This window comes from Pseudonaja textilis, chromosome Z, assembly GCF_049901715.1.
Source record: "Pseudonaja textilis isolate UNSWEBS1 chromosome Z, rPseTex1.2, whole genome shotgun sequence".
In the NCBI taxonomy this organism is placed as follows: Eukaryota; Metazoa; Chordata; class Lepidosauria; order Squamata; family Elapidae; genus Pseudonaja; species Pseudonaja textilis.
In genome coordinates, this window is record NC_142008.1 from 134,792,062 (window position 1) to 134,814,294 (window position 22,233).

The 22,233-nt window shown below is 40.0% G+C and overlaps 1 protein-coding gene across 1 annotated transcript; it reads left to right on the forward strand.

Moving 5' to 3' along the window:
• The first annotated feature begins 1,192 nt into the window (after positions 1–1,192).
• Positions 1,193–20,921, forward strand: LOC148124426 (general transcription factor II-I repeat domain-containing protein 2A-like). The gene is made up of 5 exons (XM_087917645.1): positions 1,193–1,320; positions 9,573–9,610; positions 11,765–11,867; positions 12,075–13,970; positions 20,555–20,921. Exon 4 carries the CDS (start codon positions 12,792–12,794, stop codon positions 13,965–13,967), a length of 1,176 nt encoding a protein of 391 aa, XP_087773771.1. The 5' UTR covers positions 1,193–1,320; positions 9,573–9,610; positions 11,765–11,867; positions 12,075–12,791; the 3' UTR covers positions 13,968–13,970; positions 20,555–20,921.
• Positions 20,922–22,233: the final 1,312 nt, after the last annotated feature.

Genomic DNA, 22,233 nt, shown 5'->3' on the forward strand with positions numbered 1-22,233 from the left:
GGTTGTTTCAACATGGCGCTGGCGGCGGCGAGAAAAAGGGCCCGGCGCCCCTACTCTCTCCTCAGCACGCGTTCAAGGCCGCCGAGAGAAAAGGAGGGCGGAAAAAAAAAGAAGCGGAAGAGAGAGGGGAGGACGACCGAGACCCTTGCCCCGCGCGTTTCTCCCGGGCTTTGACTTTATACGCTGCCTCTAAAGCGGCGAGTTAGAAACAAAACAAAACAGGAAGGTGAAGGGAGGGAAGGAAGAAAAAAGGCAGCCACCGCACGTCAAGAAGCCCAGCCGTTTCAGACTTTCAAGCCCCGCGATACAGGCAACACCGTGCGCTCCTGCCGGCCCGGAAGGGGAAACTGACTGGCTGGCAGGCTGTCGGGCGGGCGGGCCGGCCGTCGCGGAAATGGGAAAGGGTTGAACGCTACGAAACAGTGGACGTGGAGGGGGGGAGGAAAGAGAGCGAGACAGCGAGCAGAGGGACGCGTTTGTCCCCCCCCCAATACACCCGCGTTCTGTTGGCTTCGCCCGCGCGCGCGCCAGCAAAACAGACGCCTCGAAGGTGGGCCTCGGTCCCACCTGCTGCTGCCGCCGCCGCCGAGGGATCAGTCCTCCGGGAGGACGCGCGCTGTTTGCCCGCTTTTGCTCCCTCTCCGTTAGAGCCGGCAGCGCCTCGGGAAAGAGAAGAGGGGAAAGTCTCGAGCCCCGCAGGCAACGTGAAGGGAATGGCAAGCTCGCGTTGGGAAGAAGGGGCGGGCGGGGAAGAAGATGGAAGAGAGCGAGGCCGCAACAGAGAGGTGGGGGAGAGAAAAGAGGGAGGGGGCGGCTGTGATGTTGGCGCTCAGGGTCGCGACGCGAGCGGTCTCAAACCCCTTCCTGCCGAGGGAAGTGGACGGCTCTGTCCCCTGTCAGGTTCGTGCTTGCTTGTGAAGTAAGAATGGGGGGGGAAGGGCGACACAAATCCCGCTGGCCCGCGCGCACGAGAAGAAGTCAATCCAGTTGCTGCACAATGAGTCCCTGGGGAGGGCGGGGCCTCGCTCTGCGCCTGCGTTCTTCGCGCGTCCTCCTGCAGCGCACGTTCGGTAGGAGTTCTTATCGGCCGCCGCGCGCGCACGCCCTTCACGTTAACCAATCGAGAAACGAAAGCGAGCCCCTTCAGTTCCTTCAGAGCTTTGGGGAAGAGGGGGGCGTTCCTCCGGTAATGGCTGAGACCTGTGCACATGCATAAGAGGAAACAAAGGCTTACGCCTGTCGTTTCCCTCGGATCGGTCTGAGCATGTGCGAAACGAAAGGAAGGAAACGTGTCGCCCATGTGGGGAGCGCGTACAAATGGTAGGTTGATTGAAAATGCGCATGCGTGGGGGACGAGCACGCCAACTGAGACCAAAATGCCAGGATGTTGGTTACCCTGTTGACCCCGGATGACCTCATTCTCAGTATGATAGCTTTAGCTTCTGTGACCTCAAGGGCAATGTGTCTTAAGATGTCTAAGATTCGATAGAAATATTAAAAACCACAAAGAAAATATGTACCTCTATCAGATACACATCAGTAAGGGTTGATGTGACTTGAATGCACATATTACAAATATGCATAATAGTGATATACTGTTAGCCATGTTAGTATTTAAGAAAATTTTATTATTTTAAACTCAGTCAACAAATGCTGCAATTCCATAGATATGTACAAGAAAACCCCACTGATTAAATAAATGTGGACACGAAAACACATTAGATGCATTTTTATTTAAATTGTCTCTGAAATATGTTCCATTATCCTTCCTTTTTTAAGGTACTGTTATACAGAAATAATGAAATTGCTGTTTCTGACATTCTGAAAGAGGAATTACAACATGCAAACAGTCACAGGACTACCAATCACAAAAGATCTGTTATTGTCAAGTCTATTATGCTGTAATTGTGATAGGAAAGACAAAGAGCCACTAGCAGACTGGATTGGCGATAGGAATAGGCAAACCTGGAGTTTAGCTTAGCCTCAGTGACTCTCAACCCAGACTATTTCATAGCACTGTTGTGGTGAAATGTGGGAGAGGATATTACCATAATCTTCTGAAGGAACATTGAATTAAAAATTAGTTTCCTGCATTCCCTCATGCTCTTCACAGTTGCTGTATCATGAACATAAAGTGCATAACATATACCAAGCTGCTTACCTAGGCAATACCTACTTATACTTTCCTGGGAAAGAGTCATTGCAAAGCAGCCAACAGGAGATACAAGAATGACAGCAAAAATAAATACTTCTGGTGTCTCTAGAGGCATGAGAGAAATGAGCATTGCACTTTACTGAGGATATGAGATTGGGAAATGGGGTGAGGAATTCACTCTTACCTGCGGAAGAGTAACCTGTGAAAAACAAAGGTGAAATAGAATAAGGAACAACAGGAGTACATAGCACCTATAGCTGGATTTGCAAAGTCAAAATTAAATCAGGGTTTCTAGGTCTTGGTAACTTTAAGAGATGTAGACTTCAACTCCTGGAATTGGAGTTCCTTGTCTTGTTTGGGGAATTCTGGGAGTAGAAATCGAAACAAAAGTTGAGAAATACTGGATTAAATGATACCACCCTTTATAAAACAATGCATCTCAACTAGTTTATGTTCTGCTAAGCAAAAGTGCTCATGAGCACTTGGCCAGCAAGATAATCTACAGGGAATTTATCTGCTTGTGGATTGGAGTCTTTTTGTAGGAATTGGATCAAATAATTAGTATTTATACAATAGGAGATGGGGAGAATCATAATTATTATCTATTAATGGAAGATATTTTTCTTCCTTGTCCTCTGTCCTGGCTCTTCCGTTAGAGTGGAGTTGGGGATTTGATGCTTGGTCAAAAAACCCCAGTTTTCCAGGTATTATTGTTTGCTTTTTGCATTAGCCTCCATGTGTCCTGGGATAGATCATTTGATACATTTCGTATGTCTAAGTGCATCTCTCCTTCCTTCCCAAGTTCCTCTTGCTGTGTTTCAAGTATTTGTGAAACCAGAGAGATAAAAATACTGGACTACACATTGACCAGATTCATACTGCGTTAGAAGTGATAATGTGACTCCTTTGTTTGGCCTAAAATCAGATTATTTCACATTTAGAGAGCCAATTTTAACATAGTGGTTAAAGTATAGAAAGCCAGCTGGATGAACTTGGATCAGTAACTCTCCCAGCCCAGCTCATCTTAGATAATTTTTGTTGTGGGGAAAATAGGAGAGGTAAATCTATATATATAAAAGCCAAGTACCACTCACTCACTCATGAAATTTGGCACGTATGTTCCTCTTGGCTTCTAGATGCTCACTAAGAAAGGATTTTTTGAAATGACCATCAGATCATTACTATTTCTTAATACAGTAATTAACACTATCTGATCCTAAGGAGTTCTACTCCCCCTCCCCACCTGAAAAGAACTCTGTTCCAACTGCCAGTTGCTTCACAAGTTTGTGGAAAAGCAGTAGGTAGCATTCTTAGCCATCATGCTCCATTATCCTGTAGCTGAAAAACTCAGCAGTAGACACGGTCTTCTTGAGAGGACTCTTGTTTTTTTGTTGAACTGAGATATATTGATGTAATAGCCATCTTCTCTATGGCAGAACATCAGAAGGTACTGGAGAGCTCAGGAGTGGTCTGGGGCTCCTTACAGTATTAAATGTCAATACCTCATCAAAATATCTATCCCTTACACCTATGGAACTGCTTCCGGCTCAAAGTGGCAGGAGTGATATTCCCTTATGTGTTTCAATCATCGACCACCATTGAGCCAACAAATTATGAACCGGATTTCTCCTGCATAGCTCAATCATATAGTGTCGTTGCGAAGCAGAGATATCCAGCTAGTGTTATATATGCATCCTAGAGTTGCACAAAATAAATGCAGGCATAAACATATTAAATAAATACTGATAGTCCTTGACTTACAATACTTCACTTAGTGACTGTTCAAAGTTACAACTGCACTGAAAAAAGTGACTTATGACTGTTTTTCACATTTACGACCATTGCAGTATCCACATAGCCAGCCGTGGGATCAAAAATCGGATGCTTAGCAACTGACTCATATTTATGACTGTTGCAGTGTCCCAGGGTCATATGTTCACTTTTTGTGACTTCCGACAAGCAAGGTCAGTGGGGAAGGCACTTAACAGTCATGCTACTAACTTAACAACTATGGCACAAAAGGTCCTAAAATGGGCCAAAATTCACTTAACAAATGTTTTCACTTCACAAGAACAATTTTGGGCTCAATTGTGACCATAGATTGAGGATTACCTGTACATAAATACTGTATAAATATATTGTATGAACATAACCAAACTGTGATTTGATGATACAAACCATGACCATGCATATGATTTCAACTAATTTGAATCTTAGCAGATGTTATTTTAGAATTTATACAGCTTATTAGTTTTGAAAAGCTGCAATTGGTTAATGATCAGCATGCTCAGTTATAGAGTAGGACTGTTCTTGACATGGAGGAGTTCTTTCATTTTAACATTTTTTCTTCTTCCTGTGAGAGAGACATGGATTAAATAGATACAGGATATATAAATATTCTCCTCTGCTTCTCTCCAAAATTTTTCTCCAATTTTGTTATTGTAGTAGGACATACCTGTGACAAGTTTGCCATAGCAAACTGAATCAGGCAGGTATTATCCTGAAGGTAATGTATTTTGGGCCCTAGGTATAAAGACATTGAATTCTATTACTGTGTTCTCAAGACAATGCCTCTCAAAGATTATGTGTGGCATCACATCTGCCAAATTTGTTTTGTTCTTCCACAATTCTCTTTTAAACCATGATCAGCTTTTTAAAACCTGTATCCTCTCTCCCAAAACTTTCATGGATTGTCATTCTGGGACACTAGTGCTGCCTCATTTCAACATATTCATTTGGGTAAAAGCCTATTAAATTAGGATTTATTCTCAAGGGTAAACATTTTTTGCTGTTTTATATTAACTTTTATTAATGGTTGCCAATAGTCCTCAAGTAACCAGTTGGGAAAGAAATATATTTTTCTACTCTGTACAGATAAGTAATTAGCCTGGATAAACATTTGGAACATTTTAGGGTCTAAGAAAGCAGCAGTGGTTGCTTTATTGATATTTCCATCAATTCATTCATAAAGTTTTTTTTATCTATAAAGCCTAAAATCTGCTAGTGGTATCCCATTACCAAGTCATTAAAAGGGTAGCGGCCATAGACTACATTTTTCTATTATGTTATTTATATTATGAAATGATCTTACTTGAATAAGATTAGTGCTCACTCTTAACAGCCTTTTGGCAACTAGTACAGAGTTTTTCCATGAAGAAATTCAATTTTGAGTAGGGGGTGCCATCTCAGCTATTATATTGGTATAATGTAGTTTTTGTTTTGTGTTTTCTTCTTTAATTGTTACTTGGAGTTCATGCAGATTGAAGGAAAATATAAAAGAAATTTTTTCATTAATAAGCTCCACACCTGTCTCTTACCCTTAAACAATAGATTCGCTAAGGTGCTAATCCATAATATAGTTTGTTGGTTTACCTTAGATGTTAAGTGAATTCAGCCTTTGTGAGAATTAATAGATTACTGTTAAAACCATGGATTAGCATGATTAGCATAACAAAAACTGTGTCATTTCTGCCCTTTAGTTGTCCTATTGGACTTTTACAGTTGGTCAGATGGCATTGTGCAAAATGGATGCAGTATATGACATAACTTTAACAAGAAAGTATGAATACAGATATTTTCTATAAATCAATTTGTCCTGCATATTCCTAAAAAGAGTTCTAGAATCGATATGGAAGAAAAAAAGTGCCTGTTAGTTGATGATTCAGAATCTACTATTGGTGTAATTAAACAAGGAGGAGCTGAAAAAAAACTTTAAAAAATAGAATAGAAAACATAAGTAAGAGAGAACAGGTCTCAGCGTTTCAATGGAAGAACAGAACCAGAAGAAAATGGCAATGAGAGTGAATATAGCAATAGCAATAAGACTTGTATACCACTTTACAGTGTTTTACAGCCCTCTCTAAGCTGTTTAGAGACTCAGCATATTGCCCACAATTTGGATCCTCATTTTAGCCACATTGGAAGGATGGAAGGCTGAGCCAACCTTGAGCCTGATAAGATTTGAACTACCAAATTGCAGGCAGCCAGCAGGCAGCAGAAGTAGCTTGCAGTACTGCATTCTAGCCACTGCACCACTATGGTTCATCAAATAATTATGAATAAAATTTAAGAAACTACAATATATAAACATTTTGTGGCCAATACATGAATGAATCAACCTAGGAAGTTTATGTCCAGCAAAGGCAGGACTGAAAATGTTCAGAAATGCTATAATTTGCATGACAAATTAGGCAGAAGTGATGGCTTTAGCAGAGTTTGAAGCAGCATCCAAGTTTCCTGCCAAAAAGAAAGAATTAATTATTGGGTCTGGTCTTTGAAGCTAGTCCTTTCTGAAACTGGCCCTTTCTGGAAGCACATGACAGAAACTGCAAGGAGGGAGAAAGGGGGGAGTCACAGCTGCCAAGACAGCTGTGGGGCAATGCTACATGAGTTTTCATGGTGCAGCCCATGCCTTTACATTGCACTCTTTGCTTCAGGTACTTTTAAGGGTGGGAATAAAACTTTTCTCCTCTTCCTGGAAGGGAAATAGACAAGCATGCATAACTGGTTAAGCACTGTCTTGCTAATGAAGCAAAGCAATTTTTTTTAAGCATAGCTTTTGATAATGGCTATACTATTTTGCATATCCCAAGTAATGTTTTTTCTCTCCTCCAAATATCACCTCACTCCATCAGGCTAAACTACTGCTGAAAGCTTTTAAAAGCTATTACATTATATAGGTTACAGATTAATATAGCTGCTTAACTGATAGCATCCCAAAGCTTGGCTTTTAAGGGTTCATGGAAAGAATACACCATTGCTCATGTTGTATCTTCTAGGAGTCTTTAGAGGAAACAAAACAACCTTAATACTTTGAAGAGAAAATGCTGTTGCAAGATTGTTAGTGAATTGATTGGTTTTCATGTTGCTGATGGTTTGATTTCTTGAGAACAGATAGATTAAGCAACTATCCAGACAAAACTGAATCACCAACAGCACAGCCGATGTTAACAGCAATAGTATCAGCAGAACATAAAGACACTTCATGTGAAAGAGGAGGAAACGATTTTCTTAGAAACAGTCAAGCTCTTACCTTCTCCGTCCTCAATATGACACCTCCAGGAATTTCAGAAACATTAAAATAATAAAAAGGGGCCTTGAAACAGCCCCATGAATAGTGATAGTTTAGCATCCCAGTGATTACAAGACCTTGCATTGTCACAAGAAGAATAGAAAGCTGGGTGGGCTAAAATCACATGGGCAGGCCCCGGTATTTTTAATCCTCTTATTTATATTTAAATTTGCATAACCTATCAATGTTAATATATGTAAGGGATACACATATGGAACTCTATGTAGACAGTTTATAGTTTAGAATCATTGATTCTACATTAATTCATTATGTTTGTTTTATGGTTTTATTGATTTTACATACTTTTAATTAGGATTATTTGGAAGTTTTAGTTATTTCTATATGTTTGGTAAATCTCTGAAAGTAATATTTGACTGTAGTAGGATATAAATGTAATATAAAATTAAAAATTGATGTGTGTAATTCAATGTAAGTTAGAGCTGGCATTTCTCCAGGTATGTTAAGACAATTAATCCCCTTCATCCCCCAGGTATTGGCACAGCTATTGGCTATGTAAAGTGGATCTGGTGGTGGTTCTAATCCAAGAAAACAGCTTGAGGAGTCGGAAATACATAGATAAATCTACCAAAAGTTGTAATTACCGTATATACTCGAGTATAAGCCGAGTTTTTCAGCACATTTTTTGTGCTGAAAAAAAAAAAACCCTCGGCTTATACTCAAGTGAGATTCCCTCTGAAAAAAAAAATGGTGTGGAGCTCTGGAGCTGGGCAGCCGCTTCCCTGCTTCCGTGTTTCCTTTGCTACTTGTAAGCATGGGGCTAATCGGAAGCAGAAAAGTTCTTGCATGAGGATATATTGTTTTTTCTTTATTTAACTGTTTTTTGGGGGGGAAAGACCCACCGTCATGTGAGAATGCTCAGACACGAAATCTATCCGCCTGAAAATAAGTGTTTGTGTGTGGGGGCTCACGTTATTTTCTGAGCTCTAGGCTCGCGATCTCAGAAAGCAATGCGAGCCGAGGTGGCCGTTTCCTCAGCCCTAGCTGCTCTCAGTCCGCTCGGGAGGAGGAGGGGAGGAGGAGGTGGCGGCAGCGGCTCGCGTTAGTTTTCTGCGATCTTGAGCCTAGAGCCAGAAAACAACGTGAGCCGCTGCCACCACCTCCTCATCCCCCTCCTTCTCCCGAGCAGACTGAAAGTAGCTAGGGCTGAGGAGACGAAGCCACCTCGGCTCGCGTTGTTTTCTGAGCCTAGAGTCAGGGCGCTTTCATTGCACAGCGGAGCTTCTTGTTTCAGGAAACACCGGGTGTCATTACTGCCCCCTGAGGGAGGGCGATTCTGGGCTGCGCGATTGGGGGACTTCGTGGCTTTGGGTGGGTGGGTGGGAGCGAGGATGGACGGAGTCCGCGAGGCGGGCTTGCCTGCCCTTGCTGGCTGCCTCTGCTTCCTTAGGGGTGGGGAAGGGGCTCATCTGGACCAAGGGTGAGTCTCCCCCTCAGTTTCCCCTGAAGGATCTTCTGTCGCTTTTGCCTTCTCCCTATGTTTTCCCTCTGTTAAAATCCCCCCAACACACACACACTTATTTTCAGGCGGATAGATTTCGTGTCTGAGCATTCTCACATGACGGTGGGTCTTTCCCCCCCCCTAAAAACAGTTAAATAAAGAAAAAACAATATATCCTCATGCAAGAACTTTTCTGCTTCTGATTAGCCCCATGCTTACAAGTTGCAAAGGAAACACGGAAGCAGGGAAGCGGCTGCCCAGCTCCGGAGCTCCACACCATTTTTTTTTCAGAGGGAATCTCACTTGAGTATAAGCCGAGGGTTTTTTTTTTCAGCACAAAAAATGTGCTGAAAAACTCGGCTTATACTCGAGTATATACGGTAATTACAACTTTTGGTAGATTTATCTATGTATTTCCGACTCCTCAAGCTGTTTTCTTGGATTAGAACCACCACCAGATCCACTTTACATAGCCAATAGCTGTGCCAATACCTGGGGGATGAAGGGGATTAATTGTCTTAACATACCTGGAGAAATGCCAGCTCTAACTTACATTGAATTACACACATCAGTTTTTAATTTTATATTACATTTATATCCTACTATATATATCCTACAAAAAATGTGCTGAAAAACTCGGCTTATACTCGAGTCAATAAGTTTTCCCAGTTTTTTGTGGCAAAATTAGGTGCCTCGGCTTATATTCGGGTCGACTTATACTCGAGTATATACGGTACTTCCTAGCAGCTCTGCTTCTAAGGTCCTGGATATGCTTATGGTAAATTGTTAGAAACAGGACATTTCTGAATCCTGAAATTTAATCTTGATGGAAGTGTTATGATTATCTTTCCTATTACGTTTCCTTGAAAATATTTTTGTATTTCCAGGTATGCCACTACTTATCTGATGTTCTTCAGAGTTCCAGGTTTGGCTTTATTTTTTTTAACAGTCCACTATGTGAATGTGTAATCTAAGCTCCCAACATAGATTGACAGTTTTTCAGTACTTTTTTGTTTTTCTCCTGGACATGCATTAGCTCAAGAATTGAATTACCATGGCAATCAGTTATCAAGCAAATTATCCAGCATGTGTTGAATTTCATTACGGTATTTTACATAGGCTTTTTAAAAATTGTTCTTTAAAAAAAATACAAAAATCTCCTTTCCATTAACAGTTATTGTGTCATTATATATACATGTTTCTTATTTTGTGACAATACATTATTTTTATCCTTATCCTTCACCCATTCGTACCACCTCTCCCATGTCGCATAGTATTCTTGATCCTCTTTGCCTTTCAGTTTGATAGTGAATTTATCTAATTCAGCATAGTCCATTATTTTTTGAATCAAAACTTCATCTGGTGGTATTTTATCACTCTTCCAATTTTGTGCTAATGTGATTCTTGCTGCAGTTAAGATGTGTACAATAAGGTATCTTTTATCTTTACTCAAATTCCCTTTGATCATATCTAATAAAAATGTTTGGGTTCCAAATTCAGTTTATATTTTGTAATCTCAAAAAGCCATCTCTGTATTTTCTTCCAGTATTTTTTGACCTCTATACATTGCCACCACATATGGAAAAACATTCTTTCTTTTGTTTGCACTTCAAGCATTCTGGTTTCAAGGTTGGATACATTTTCACCAGTCGTGCCAGCGCTAAGTGCCATCTACAAAACATTTTATATTGATTTTCTTTGAATGCCGTCGACAAAGTCAGCTTCCAGTTCTCGGTCAAAGTCTTTTCCCACTCATCCAAATTTATATCATGACCCACATTTCTCGCCCAGGCAATCATGGGTCCCTTAACAATTTCTTCCTTTAGTTCTACCTCCAGTAAATAATTATATGTTCGTGTTATAAATTTTATATCCTTGCCTGTCAAGATTTGGTCCAATTTTTGTAAATCTTTATCTATCCTTAGCTCCTTTACATCTTTCTTAAATTTAGTTTGAATTTGCAAATATACCCACCAGTCTAACAATCCCTTGTTCTTTTAGTTTATCCAATGTTTTTAATTCCCCCTGTTCATCTACCAATTCTTTATATCTAATCAATTTTTTAATGTCCATTGTATTTGGATATAATATAGCTTCCATAGGTGAGATCCAGTTTGGACTTTTCAAATAATGCTTTTTTTCTTCTAATTTTCTCCCATGTTTGTAAAAGTGAGTCCCTTATCAAATGTCTATGGAAATAGGAGTGGATCTTATTCTTTTTATCCCATAGAAAGGCATGCCACCCAATTTGGAGGTCATGACCTTCTATCACCAATATTCTTTTATTTTTTAAGTTTATCCACTCCTTAACCCATAGTAAAATTGCTGCTTGATAATATGTTTCCCATTTTGGGAGCCCAAGGCCACCTCTGGTTTTACTATCTTGTAATGTTTTCACTTTTATTCGTGCTTTTTCCCTCATCCATATAAATTTCATTACTGTCCTATCTAATTCCTGAAAAAAATTCTTATCCAATTCTATAGGTATTGTTTGAAAATAGTATAGTTTCAGTAGTATGTTCATTTTTATGGCCGCTATTCGGCCTAATAGTGATAGTTGTAATTTTCCCCAATTGGCCAGAACTTTCTTTATCTGTGAAAGTAATTTCATATAATTATCCTCTTTTATGGAAGAGCATCTTCCTGTTAACCAAATTCCTATATATTTCAGTTTTTTGACACTTTGTAATCCCAATTTCCTTTCCAATTTTTTTTTTGACTATCAAGTTTTTGGTTATTACTTTTGTTTTATCTTTATTAATTTTTAGTCCTGCTACCTCCCCATATTCTTCTAATTCTTGAATTAGATAGGTCCCTGACTCCATTGGATCTTCCACAAAAAACACTAAGTCATCCGCAAACGCCTATCCTTCTTTTTTGCTCTTCAGTCCAATTATCTCCTTTCTTTGTCTAATCTGATTTAAAAGCACTTCGATGGTCAAGATAAAAAGCAGAGGTGACATTGGACATTCTTGCCTAACACCTTTCATAATCTTAAAGTTTTTAGTAATCTCCCCATTTATAATTACCCTAGGTTTTTGGTTCGAATAAATTGTGCCAATCATTTTCTTGAATTTAGATCCAAATCCCATATTTTCGAACTGTTGGATCAAGAACTGCCAGCTGAGATTGTCAAAGGCCTTCTGAGCATCCAAGAAAATCAACGCTGTCTGCTTTCCCGGGTGGGCCTCATAGTATTCTAATACATTTAATATTATCCTTATATTGTTCCTTATCTGTCTAGAACAGGGGTGGGCAAACTATGGCCCGCGGGCCACATCCAGCCCATTGGTCTTTTTAATCCGGCCCGCTGAAGATTGGTACAGAGTTAAGGTTTGATGCGAATGATTGAATGATTGCATTCATTTGATTTTCACTTGTAATGACAGGCATTTCGACACCAGGTGGTGCATTAGGCACAGTGACTTGATTTTGCGGAGCCTGAGCCATTTCCAATTATCGCTCTTCTTCTACTGGTCAGATCAGAACCCATCTGCAGCAATGTCAAAGAAAAGAAAAGTCGACAGTGAGTGCTGGATGTTTAATAAAGAATGGACACCTAAATACTTTTTTACTGAAGTCCAGTCAAAGGCTGTATGTCTTATTTGCCAAGAAACCGTTGCGGTTTTAAAAGAATACAACATCAGCCGTCACTTTTCCACCAAGCATGCTAATTACGCCAGCAACCTTTCAACTCAAGAATGTATGGCTACCGCTCATAGATTGGTAGCTAGCTTGCAGGCTTAGCAAAACACCTTTATCTGCGCAACTTCCATCCAAGAAGCAAGCACGAAGACAAGTTATTTACTGACATTCAAACTAGCAAAAGCCAGCAAGCCTTTCTCTGAAGGGGTGTTTCTTAAAGAGTGCATGGTAGAGACAACAAGAACAAATTTGAAAAAATTAGCTTATCACGCAGGTCAGTGACTAGCCATGTTGAAGTAATTGACGAACACTTAACTAGCAAGCTAAACAAAAAAGCGGAGTCATTTACATTATATTTTTTGGCACTGGACGAAAGCAATGACATAAAGGAAACCGCTCAGCTTTTAATTTTTATCAGAGGGATTAATGAAAATTTCGAGATAACGGAGGAGTTTTTGGCTATGGAATCCCTGAAAGGAAAAACACGGGGAGTCAATTTATTTAACAGCATGTCAGCGGTCATACAGAGGCACAAGTTACCTTGGAGTACGCTCGCCAATGTTACCACAGATGGATCACCAAATCTGACAGGAAAAAATGTCGGGATGCTCAAAAGAATCCAGGACAGGGTGAAAGAGGACAACCCTGAGCAGGAGGTAATTATCCTACACTGCATAATTCACCAGAAAGCACTGTGTAAATCCGTGTTGCAGCTTGACCACGTAGTGAAGGCAGTTGTGAAACTCGTTAACTTTATTCGAGTAAGGGGACTTCATCATCATCAGTTTATTCATTTTCTTGAAGAAACTGACGCTGATCACAGGGACTTGCTTTACCGTTCTAATGTCCGCTGGTTAAGTTTGGGGAAAGTATGTCAACGTGTGTGGGAGCTCAAACAGGAGATTATTTCATTTTTGGAGCTACTTGATAACACTGACAATTTTCCTGAGCTGAATAACACAGATTGGCTTTGTGATTTAGCTTTTACTGCGGATATACTGACACACATGAACGAGCTGAATGTAAAGCTACAAGGGAAAAAACAGTTTGTGCATGAAATGCAAGCAAACGTCAGAGCCTTCAAAACCAGGCTAGTTTTATTTTCGAAGCAAATGTCAGACAAGTCATTTACTCATTTCCCCACACTGGATACGTTAAAAGAGGCCCCGCAACATGTGAAAAAATATAGGAAATCACTGGATGACCTGCATGAAGAATTCTGCCGTCAGTTTTGTGATTTTGGAAAAATTGACAGGGCACTTCAGCTGGTGTCATGTCCCTTCTCACAAGACCCGGAAACGGTGCCACAGGAATTGCAGTTGGAACTGATTGATCTCCAATGTGACATGGTGTTAAAGGATAAGTTCAACTCCCTGAAACTGGATGAGTTTTATGCTTCATTAAGTGCAGCCAAATTTACAAACATCCAAAAGATAGCACAGAGGATGCTGGTGTTTTTTGACTCTACATATGTGTGTGAACAGACTTTTAGTGTGATGAACACCAACAAAGCACCCCACAGATCCCAGATGAGTGATGAACACCTCAGATCTATTCTGAGAATTGCCACAACAGAATTACCACCAGACTTCGATGCACTGGCAAAAATGAGTGATCAACAACACTGTTCTCATTAAAAGGTATGTTAATACTTTAATGCTTTTTTCTGTTTATGTTTGATATGTACTGTTAACAAATGCAGTTTTTTTATATGTATCGTATCTTGTGCTGACCCGGCCCGTCTGTCAAATTTTAAAAGTCAGTGAGGCCCCCGAGCCAAAAAGTTTGCCCACCCCTGGTCTAGAAGTAGAAAATCGTTCTGGTCAATATGAATAAGTTCATTTAATATAATTTTTAGTCTTTCCGACATTATTGATGCGAATATTTTGTAGTCTGTGTTCAGGAGTGAGATTGATCTATAACTTTTAATCTGTTTGTGATCTAAATATTCTTTAGGAATTAGTGAGATATTCGCTTCTCTCCATGAATCGGGTAATTTGGCAAGGTCTAATGCCTCATTGTACACATCTAACATCACTGGTTCAAGACATTCATAAATACATTTATACAGTTCCGCTGGAAGACCATCCAGCCCTGGTGTCTTATTATCTTTCTGCCTTTCAACTGCCCTTTTCAATTCCATCACTGTTATTTCTTTATTTAATATCTTTCTGTTCCTCTCTAATTTCTGGGAGACCTTTTATTTTCAAATATTGTTCTATATTCTCAGGGTTTATTCCATCCTCCCTATATAGTTGTTCAAAATATTTTTGTACTATTTTCTTTTTCTCAGTCATTCAATATTCTAATTTTCCATCCTCCTCCTCCAATTCTTGTATCAACTTTCTTTCTCTTTCTAATCAATTTATGGACTAACCACCTCCCTGGTTTATTTGCATGTTCAAAAAAATTCTGTTTTGCCCTTTTCAACTCTCTCTTCCTGATCTATAATGTTCAATTTATGCTTCGTAAGAATCATCTTTCTCCTCAATTTTTCATCTTGTGGGTTTCTTTGTAATCTACTTTCTAGGTCTTTAATCTCCTCCTGCAATTTATTCTGATTTTGCCATCTTCCCTTATTCCTTTTTGCTGTATATGCTGTTACCAGCCCCATCAAGACTGCCTTTGCTGTATCCCATAAATTCTGTAATGATGTTTGCTCCACTGTATTTTCCTTAAAAAAAAGTTCCATTTCTTTCTTAATTTTCTCTACAAAATCTTTCTTCTTTAAAATTTGGGGATTAAGTATCCAACTTCTACTCTTCCTTTTCCTTCCTTTCCAAGTTATTTTTAACGGGTTATGATCTGCCCATACATTTGTCATAATCTCTGTCAAATCTAGTTGGTTTCCTAGTTCTGCGTTCATCCATGCCATGTCTAATCTAGACCACGATTTGTGTGGGTTAGAGTAGAACGTGAATTCTTTTTCCCCCAAATTCCTCCTCCATTGATCTATCAAATTTCGTTCCTGTGTCATATTGAAAAAGGATCTTGGCACAATTTTCCTTTTCTTTTTGTTCTTTGCATTACTAAAATAATCCTTATATCTACTGCCACATTAAGGTCTCCCACAATACATACATTATCTTGTCCCATCTCAACAGTTCTTTCATGTAAATCCTTATAGAATTGACTTTGGTTGTCATTCGGTGAATAAATTGTAATTAATAACATTGGTTTGTACCTTAATTCTAGTTCAAGTATCAAAATTCTCCCTTGTAGGTCTACATATTTTTCTACTGTCTTAATTTCTTTTTTAACATATACTGCTGTCCCTTTCTGTTTTTGATCTGCCAGGGCTACAAATAACCTTCCTAATTTAGGATATTCTAAACATTTCCAAAATTGTTTTTTAATATGAACTTCTCGCAGGCATACTATTTCTAATTTCTGTTTGGCTAATCTAGATTGTATCTGTTTCCTTTTAATGGGTGAGTTTAGACCATTTATGTTTAATGATAATAGCTTCGTTTCCATTTCTGTCTTTCTACTTGTGGGATATTATCTGTCTTTTGTTAATTCTAGTCTCTCTTTGCAGGCGTGTTCTTAATCTTCTTCCTTCTGTCTCCTCCTTGTACTCTCCTTCTTGTTCTAGGGCTCTTGTTGTTGTTCTTCTTGGCTTTCTGTCTCTAGCTCCTCTCTACCGCTGCTGTCTTCTTCTGTTCCTCCAATCTGCTCATAGAAATCATGCACCTTGTCTAAGTTATCTATCCTGATCCTCTTTTCCTGCCATGTTACCAACAAGCCTTCTGGAATTAACCATTAAAACATTATGTTCTTCTGGATAAGTTGTGTTGCCAAAAACTTATAATCTTTTCTCTGTTTGTGCACCTTCTTGGGAACCTGCTTCAGGGTTTGCACTTCTTTATCTTTATAAACCAACGTTTCATCTCGCGTTATCTTATATGTCACATACTTGTTTCCTGGCAAATCGCATGTGGACTTCCCTGGGTAACCTGTTATGTCAAGTGTAACTCGTTTGAACTCTATAGGCCTCGTTGATTTCTAGCAGGATCTCTCAGGTCTCCCTTTGTAAAAATTCTGCCATAAGCACATTCAGATCTTCATCTCTACTTTCAATGATATTTTGAAACTTCAAGTAATAGGCAGCGCGGTCCATCTCTAGGTGGATAATCTGTTCTTCTAATCTTTTATTTATTGTCATCATCCTGTTGTCCATTAGTTCCAGTTTTTTTTCATTTTGTACTGTTCTAAGTTCCACTTCTTCTAGTTTCTGCTCATTCTTTTGCATTGTTTGCTGTATAGTATCAACTTTGTCTTCTAATTTATTAATATTGCCTTTCATTTCCATATGATTTTGCGAAATATTCTCTTGCATTTTTATCTGTTGTTCTTGCATTTTAAGCATGATTTCTTGAAAGGTCATTAACGAAGCCTGTATTGTTTGCATATTGGCTACAGTTTGTTTTTCTGCCCCTGACATTCCTTCAATTGCCTTTTGACCAGCCGGTGATGTAATTGTCAATGTTGGACTACATGTTGTCTTCTTTGCCATTCTCCAGGCTGATGTCATGGCACTTGTCTTATTTTCAAGCTCTATTTATTTCTACCTATTTATTATCTCCTTTACAATATATTTTAAACTAATCTCTTACTTTCAATTTATTCCTTCTTCTTTTCAAATCTCTTTATTATAATTACATAGAGTTAGCACCACTTGTTATCCCTTTCTCTATCTCAAAGTCAATATCACTATATATCTAACAATATCCTACTCAAAGCCCTCCCGCATTTCCTTATGCACAAAGTATTAAATTTATTCTTTTTTCCCTTTTATCTATAATAAAAGGGGGAATCTAATTTCCGTTTATGTATAATCACCTAGATATACAGTCCCCTTAATCTCTTAATGTTGTAATCAAAACTTATTTATCACTATATTTCCTTAATTCAATATACAATACTTAATCAAAGTAATTATAACCTCAAATATCGCCCCGATAGAGAAGGAGACAAAAAGGTCCCCTTTTTAGTTTCTTAATTCTCATTTAACTTAGAGCTGTAATCCAGTAGTCAGGTATTTGTCAATTGAAAGATCTATATCTGCATGTATCTCTATATATCTTACTCAACACCCCTTTTCTATTTCTTTCTATACACAGTGTATTGTAGTTTCTCCTTTATACAATAAAAGAGGGGTCAAGGTTTACATTCTCTATACTCACAACAACATATTCTTCTTAAACTCTTAATATCCTAAGATTATTTATCACTAGGTTCCTTAACCCAATAATCCTATCTAGTCAAGATAACTATACCATCAAGTTATTTCAAATTAAAGAAGGAGAAAGTCTCCTTTTTGATTTCTTATACCCACAATCTCCTTAAAACAGTGCTCTAATAGACAAATACATTTAAATCATACAAGTCATACAGCTCATGTTAATCATATAAATCAAACTTATATTTCAATACCAGCCTATTTTGTTATCTTTAAAGTTTACAGTTAATATACCTCACTCAAAGATTTCCTTTTCTTTTCTCTCCGATCTCACCGTCTCAGTCCAAACCGTTTTCCATTTTCCTCTCTTCCGCTTTGTCTTTCTACTACTTCCTCCAAGTCTCTGTCTTTATGACTCCACTCATATCTTCTCTGTTTCTTTCCAATCCTCCTCCATCGTCTCTTTCAGCCCACTCTCTGCCAAATTTTCTTCTTCTCTGCTCCCATTAATGTCCTGCCATCTCCTTCCGCTTGAAAATTGCTCAGTCACTCCTTTCTCCGTGTCTCGCCTTTCTCACCTCCATCGTCCCGACTTTCCTTCTGATCCTTTCAACATCTCTCCACTCCTACTTCACCTCCTTCTTCCTTCCAAGACTTTCTTTTCTTTCCTTCATATCACTCCCACATTCCGATCGGATTTCACTTTCTCTTTCTCCACTCGCCTTGTTGGTCTCGTAATCGCCCTCCATCCAAGAAGCAGAGAGAAGTCAATCGTCTCTCCCTTATCACCTTCTTTTCGCCATCTCCTCCTCTGGCTTCTCTGGATTTTCTTCTTCTCCCACCAGTTCTCGTCTTATTTCAATCTCCACTTTTCAGCTTCCTAGAACTATTCACTTCGAACTTATACCCCCTCTCCTTCAGTCTCTTTCCATTTGTAAAAAGTGCTGAATCACAGCTCTTTCTTACTGTCTCGCCGCCTGTACTATGGGGTTATCCCTCCTCACCGGAGCTCTTTTTTCCTCGGAAACAAGTTCAAACTTACTTTTGGCAAATCATCACATTTGCAACTTTGGGATTTTAACTTCAATGACACTTTCTGTTGATAATCTTCTCACTTCCTCCTCATTCATGGTTTAGCCATGGCCTCGGGTCTGCCATAATAAAATGACAAACACTTTCACTTCAGGTGTTTTCAGGGGTTTCCCTTCTTGCCACCTGGTGATCGCATTTCGCCTCGCCATCTTCGGGGCTTCCCCTCTTCTCTGCTTGGCTCTCGAGGCTCCTCATGCCCTGAAAGGTCCCCAAAAGTGAAAAAACAGGATCCAGAGACGGAGACCGCTCTCCCTTCACCCTTTCACCAAGGCATCACCGCCGGAAGTCCATTTTACATTAGACTTATTATCTGGACTTCTGGAACTGGTATGATATGATTCTGATCTTTTTAGAAAACATTGTCCATTTTTTCCAGTATTCAAGCAAGGAATACGGTAGCATCTCATCAAAAATGATGCTTTAGTTTCCACAGCAACATAAATGGGAACTTTTTTTTCAAAAAGTTGAGTTTCCAAAACTCATATGGACATTTATGCAGATCTCTTCTTAAAAACACAGCTGATATGTCACTTTCAAATTTTAGGCATAATCATCATAACACTACTCTATATTCATCCTGTTGTCATAATATAATTTGTATCATCTTGACCTAGCGCAATGGTGGCTAACCTTTTTCAGCTCCCATGCCAATAATTGTGCATGTGCTCACTTGCACTCGCTCGCATGCCAGCACCCAGAAGGCAATGCGTGTTGGCTCCCTCATGCCCCCTGCACATGCATGTGCGACCCCCCTTGTGCTGCGCATCTGCACATGCGACTCCTTGCACGCCATGTGTTTGCACATGCGTGTGCAACTCCTGCATACACCCCCTCCACTCCCTGCGTATGCGCACTATATACCAGACAATCAGCTGTTGGGTGGTGGCGCACATATGCATACAAAGTGGGGCTCTTCCAGGAAATCTCTCACATGCTGGGGGAAATGGTTCTACGTGCCACTTCTAACATGGCATTGGTTCACCAACACGGACCTAGCATGTTGATTTCAGCATTTTTGTCTGAAGCTATGAATTATGCATGCCATGTGAATTCTAAAACATGCTTATTGGCTGGGTTTATAAAACCCACTGAATCACATTTGTTTTAGCTTCCCAAACACTGCTAAGGAAATACTAAGATCCAGGAAGCAACATGGAATCCCAAATAATGAGCAACAACAGGCTGATTCAGGACAGCGATCTCTCCAGTCTCTGCTCACTCAATGAAAACAGGATGTTTGAGTGCAGGAGTGGAATAATGAATCAGATTTTAGAAAGAGGGGGAAGAAGGTGGCAAGGATGAAATGCATGATGTACATCCTATTGAAATGTTTCTTAGTTAAGTAGCTGGCAGATCAGCAGGGGCATATTTTGGTCACTTGGCTTGCATTTGGCAAGGCATGGGTGGGAGGCAGAAATCTGCAGAAGCTAAGCAGCTAATCCATACAACATTTTTGTTGATAAACCTGAAGAAGGCAGGTTGAGTCTAGTGTAGGATTTTCTCTGGAAGCGTATGGTATGTACTAAGGGATTCCAGCGTGTACAAAATATCTCCCCAGAGCAGCCTGGCAATCATAAGAAGAGCAATAGGCAATTGTTCAGGAAGAGCTGAGGCAATACACACTGAATTGGAATTGTAACAGTGGGAAGGGGCATATAAAGGGGGATAAGGCCTAAACCATCCCATTTGGGCAGACATGCACTAGAATCCAAGAAAGTGTTCTGTCCAATGAAGATGTAAGTCAGATAGGGAACACCCCTAAAATAAAAGCAGCACCCATCCCATACCTACATTAAGTTGGTATGGAAGGTAGTGCTAAGCTGTCTTGGGACTGGGAGTTAGTGCAGCTGTGAGAGGGTCATCTTAGCTGTGAAGCAGTTACAGACGCTACTTGAAATCAGCAGCTCGCGTAGTTTTGTGCAGACCTCAGTGTGTACATCTCTCCTGCAGGAACTGCATTGGTTGCCAATTTGCTTCTCGGTGCAATTCAAGGTGCTGGTTGTCACTTTCAAAGCCTTTCATGTCTTGGGACCAGGTTATCCGAGGGACTATCACTTGCTGGTCACATCTACATCTATCTAGTGGGGAGTCAAGGAATGTTATGGGTCCGGTCCCTTAAGGCAGTACATCTGGTGGGACCCAGAAGAAGGGTCTTCTCTGTGGTGGCTTCCTCTCTCTGGGACATTATCCCACTAGAGATTAGACTGCCCCCCACCTTAACACTCTTTTGGAAGGCACTGAAGACGTGGTTCTATCAGCGGACGTGGAGAACCCAGAGCGGGATGGAGCACAATAAATGGCTAGTACGAATGTGTGCTTTTACCAGGATGTGAGGTTATTGTTTTATTATCTTTCTTTTTATTATTTTTTCTTTTATATGGTATTTTTATATTCCTGTAAGCCACCTTGAGTTACCATATGCGAGTAGATGGCAATATAAATTTTCTAAATAAAAATAAAAATTAATAAATATATGACAAAACAGGGGAGACAGTATATGCCAGCTTGATGTAGTGGTTAAAGTGGCATTTCACACCTTGCTGGTGTCCCCCACTCTCTCCCTCTCTCCCTCCCTCTCTTACAAAAATTTATTTTTGCAATAATGGCACTCTGGCAGGTGGTGATATTCAGCTACGTAGGTAGCAGTGGCAGCTGTTCTGCCTCAGGCATAAACGGGTGGGATTCAAATTTCTTAACAACTGGTTCTGTAGGTGTGGCCTTATTTGTGGATGTGGCTTGGTGGTCATGTGACAAATTGGTATGGCTAGGTGGTCATGTGATGACGGGTAGGCATGGCTAGTGGCCATGTGACTGGTGAACCAAATATAAGTGGTCCTCGCTTAATGGCCAGTTGCTTAGCAAGTGTTCTAATTTATGACTGATCTCCCCAGAGCTACTTGACCTGTTTTTGGAGTTTTGATAGCCATACGCACACACGCACGTACACACATATACTCTTATGACCAGTTACAACATCCCACAGTCATGTGACTGAGGTTTTCTAGTTTTTTGCCAGTTTCCAACAATTCCTTCTGGTTTCCAGTTAAAAATGCCCATTAGGGAAAAGGACTTTTTAAACAACTGCTGTTCTCTTAATGACCAGAAGATTCACTTAACAACCATGGTGTTTGCCTAACCCGGGGTCTGCAATCTTAAACACTCAAAGTGCCATTTTTCTATTTTCTTTTAAACAGATCTCTCTCTACGTGTGTCTCTTTCTTTCTCCTCCCCTCATCTTTCTCTCTCATCTCTCTTTTTCTTTCTCCCTCTCTCTTTTTCATCAGTCTCACCTCTCTTTCTCATCTCTTTTTCTTTCTCTTTCTCATCTCTTTTTCTTTCTCCCTCCCCCTCTTTTCATCTCTCTGTTTCTCATCTCTTTCTCTCTCTCATCTCTCTCTCTCTCTCTCTCTCTCTCTCCCTGTCTCTTCTCTCTTTCCTTCCCTCCCTCCCTCCCTCTCCCTGTCCCTCAGGGGGAAGGAACATATGAACTGGTGCTGGGTGATGGGAATCTGACAAACCAGTACTGAATACCAGATGGCTGACAGGGAGTGGGGCAATCCTGCAGTCTCCCCCAAAATAACGCTTCCGGTGAGGAGGAAGAGAAGCGCATTGGGAGGAGGCTTGGTGGG